Source organism: Charadrius vociferus, unplaced genomic scaffold (assembly GCF_000708025.1).
Source record: "Charadrius vociferus isolate BGI_N301 unplaced genomic scaffold, ASM70802v2 scaffold1070, whole genome shotgun sequence".
Classification (NCBI taxonomy): domain Eukaryota; kingdom Metazoa; phylum Chordata; class Aves; order Charadriiformes; family Charadriidae; genus Charadrius; species Charadrius vociferus.
Window position 1 is genome coordinate 243,464 of NW_009646246.1, and position 2,666 is coordinate 246,129.

The 2,666-nt window shown below is 60.2% G+C and overlaps 1 protein-coding gene across 1 annotated transcript in view; it reads left to right on the top strand.

Annotated features, from left to right (window-relative positions):
* The window catches only part of SRCIN1 (SRC kinase signaling inhibitor 1), a 68,534-nt gene that overhangs the window by 49,569 nt on the left and 16,299 nt on the right, over positions 1-2,666 (top strand). The window contains 3 exon segments of the mRNA XM_009883042.1: positions 1,234-1,426; positions 1,784-1,982; positions 2,184-2,277. Coding sequence (XP_009881344.1) covers positions 1,234-1,426; positions 1,784-1,982; positions 2,184-2,277 — 486 coding nt within the window.

A 2,666-nucleotide genomic window follows, 5' to 3' on the forward strand; every position in this document is an offset into this window, starting at 1 on the left:
TGCACGCTGTGAACGTGGGGGAGAAGAGACCGGGTGTCCATCACCTCCCGCTCACCGCAGCTTCCTTACCGGCTGCGGAGCCCCCCGTGGTCCCCCGTGGCCCCCTGTGGATGGGGCCGGTGGATGCGCTGGTCCAGGTTGGCTCCAGCCCCTCTTCCCTTTCTCGATGTGAGACCTGAAGCGTCTGCGCTGCCAGCGCGCTTTGTGCTAAAACAGCGACAACAAAACCAAGCAGTCAATTTTCCAGCAATTAGCTACAGCGAGAACGTTTCAAGTCCTCGAAAACCCCGCCCCGCCGGATTAATTAAATCTTCCAATTAATGTCTCATTTAAATGATGATGATGGCTGTTATCATTTCCTTTTGATTTTTCTTTTCGGTGTTAAAATAGAACTGTTGTCCTTCCCGGGCCGCCTTTTTCCGCACCCCGGGAGCTGTCTGTTCTCCCGGGTTGATTTGCCGACGTGTAACGTGTGTCCGGAACATGGGGCCGTGTATTTCGGGGCATCGATGGGCGCCGCTGCCGGGGGGGTGGGGAGGGATACCTGCGGCGAGGGGGACCCAACTACGCGTTTGGAGATGTTTGTGCAGAAAACCCGTGTCTGCATCCTGAACTTTTTACGCGGGGGGATATACGCTCGGCCATGTGAAATTGGACTCCCGGCATATTAAATTTTTACTGCTCTAAACCCAAAGCCATTACTTTCCCCCCCCGGCTCAGGCAGCCATAAACCTTGCCGCTGCTTTGCTTCCAGAATAAGCCGGGCATTTATGTTTCCCGGGAGCTGGTTCATTGGCGTAATGGATGTGTAACCTCCTGTAATTGCTAAGGTTATTCCTGTGCTTGCACGCCAGCGCTGGCTCTGGCACCGGCTACCTACCGCTGCCTTTATTTCCAGTGGGTTACTGGTGGGGGAATGCAAAAGGCGCCTGGAACGGCACCGGGAGGCTCTGAAACGCGGCGTGCAGCGAGCGGGGGAACGTGAGCGAGCGATCGCAGGAGGCGAGGGGACCGTGAATGGCTGTATGTGTTTAGAGTGGGAGATGGAGGACGTCTCGAGCCGGCACCGCGGCTGGACCGCGTCGGTGCGCTGGCTCCACCGGGGATCCAGGATGGAGCATCCCTGGATGCGGCTCAGCCTCACCGTGCCGGCGCGGGGCTCCGGGGGGATGGCAGACGGGGCCGCGGTACCCAGTGCAGCTCTCCCCTCACCTCTCCCCTCTCCTCTGCCAGACGAGGAGCTCCCGGCACTCCCAGGGCTCCCAGCCCGGCTTGGCCGATCAAGCCAAACTCTCCTTCGCTTCGGCCGAATCTCTGGAAACCATGTCGGAAGCGGAGCTGCCTTTGGGCTTCAACAGGATGAATCGGTTCCGGCAGAGCTTGCCCTTGTCGCGGTCCACCAGCCAGACGAAGCTGCGGTCGCCAGGTACCCTCGGGGCTCGGTGTCCCCCGGGACGGGCGGCGCGTACCTGCCCGGCCACCACCAAACCTCTCTGCCCACCTCTGCGGCGTGTGCCGGCTGTGGGGTTGGTTTGCGTCTGCCCAAATAACCCCGGGGGGCACCGAACGCCGCGTGGGGTGGCTGAGGGGGATGAGCAGCCTTCGGCCTCGCTGCTCCAGGGTGAGGTTGGGGGGCCAGAGGTCCCCGAGCCCTCGGTCGGGGGCGCGCGGAGCCCTCCAAGCGGGTGGGCAAAGCTGCAGCGCTGAGCTCGGCACGTCTTCGGCGTTGCGTGGAGAAGGGGTACGGGCACATCTCACCGCTTTCTGCTCCTTCTGCTTCCAGGTGTCCTTTTCCTGCAGTTCGGGGATGAGACGAGGCGCGTCCACATCACCCACGAGATCAGCAGCATGGACACCCTGCACGCCCTCATCGTCCACATGTTCCCCCAGAAGCTCACCATGGGGATGCTGAAGTCTCCCAACACTGCCATCCTCATCAAGGACGAGTCGCGCAACGTCTTCTACGAGCTGGAGGATGTCCGGTGAGGGTGTGGGGCTCAGAAATCCACCACAGATTGATTTTTATTTTTTTTTTCCCCCCTTTCTTTAAGAACATCACGAGCAAGGAAATTAGTGGGATGAAAGCAGAGGAGGGGTGGAGTGGGTGCAGTCCTGTGGTGGGACTGGCTGGGGGCTCAGCGGCTGCCTCTCCGGGATGCTCACGCCTCTGCCTCTCCTTCCAGCGACATCCAGGACAGAAGTATCATTAAAATCTACCGGAAAGAGCCGCTTTATGCCTCGTTCCCAGCCTCGCACATCACCAACGGCGACCTGAGGGTAAGGGAAGGGACGGGGTATCACGAGGAGAGTCTGCGGTGTGGGTGCACCCCGGGGGGGGCTGGGACCAGTAAAGAGAGAAAGCGATGGAGACGGGGACTGGTAATTGCGTGTGTTTGTGGAAAGGCTAATGACCGCGATTCGTCTTGCCCGGTTCCGGCGTTGTTAAGTGTTACTTTAAGAGAATGGATGTTTGGGGCCTGACAGGAGGGTAATAAACATGATAATTAGGGGATTCATCAGAATAAATCATCCCGCTCCTGGATGGGGATGCGGGAGCTGCCGTTTGCCAAGGCCGGGCGAGGAGGCGGGAGCGGCAGCTCTCGGTCCTCGGAGGGAGGCAGCGAGGCAGGGGGACGACCCGCAGGGCCGCGATGCTGACCCCCCCC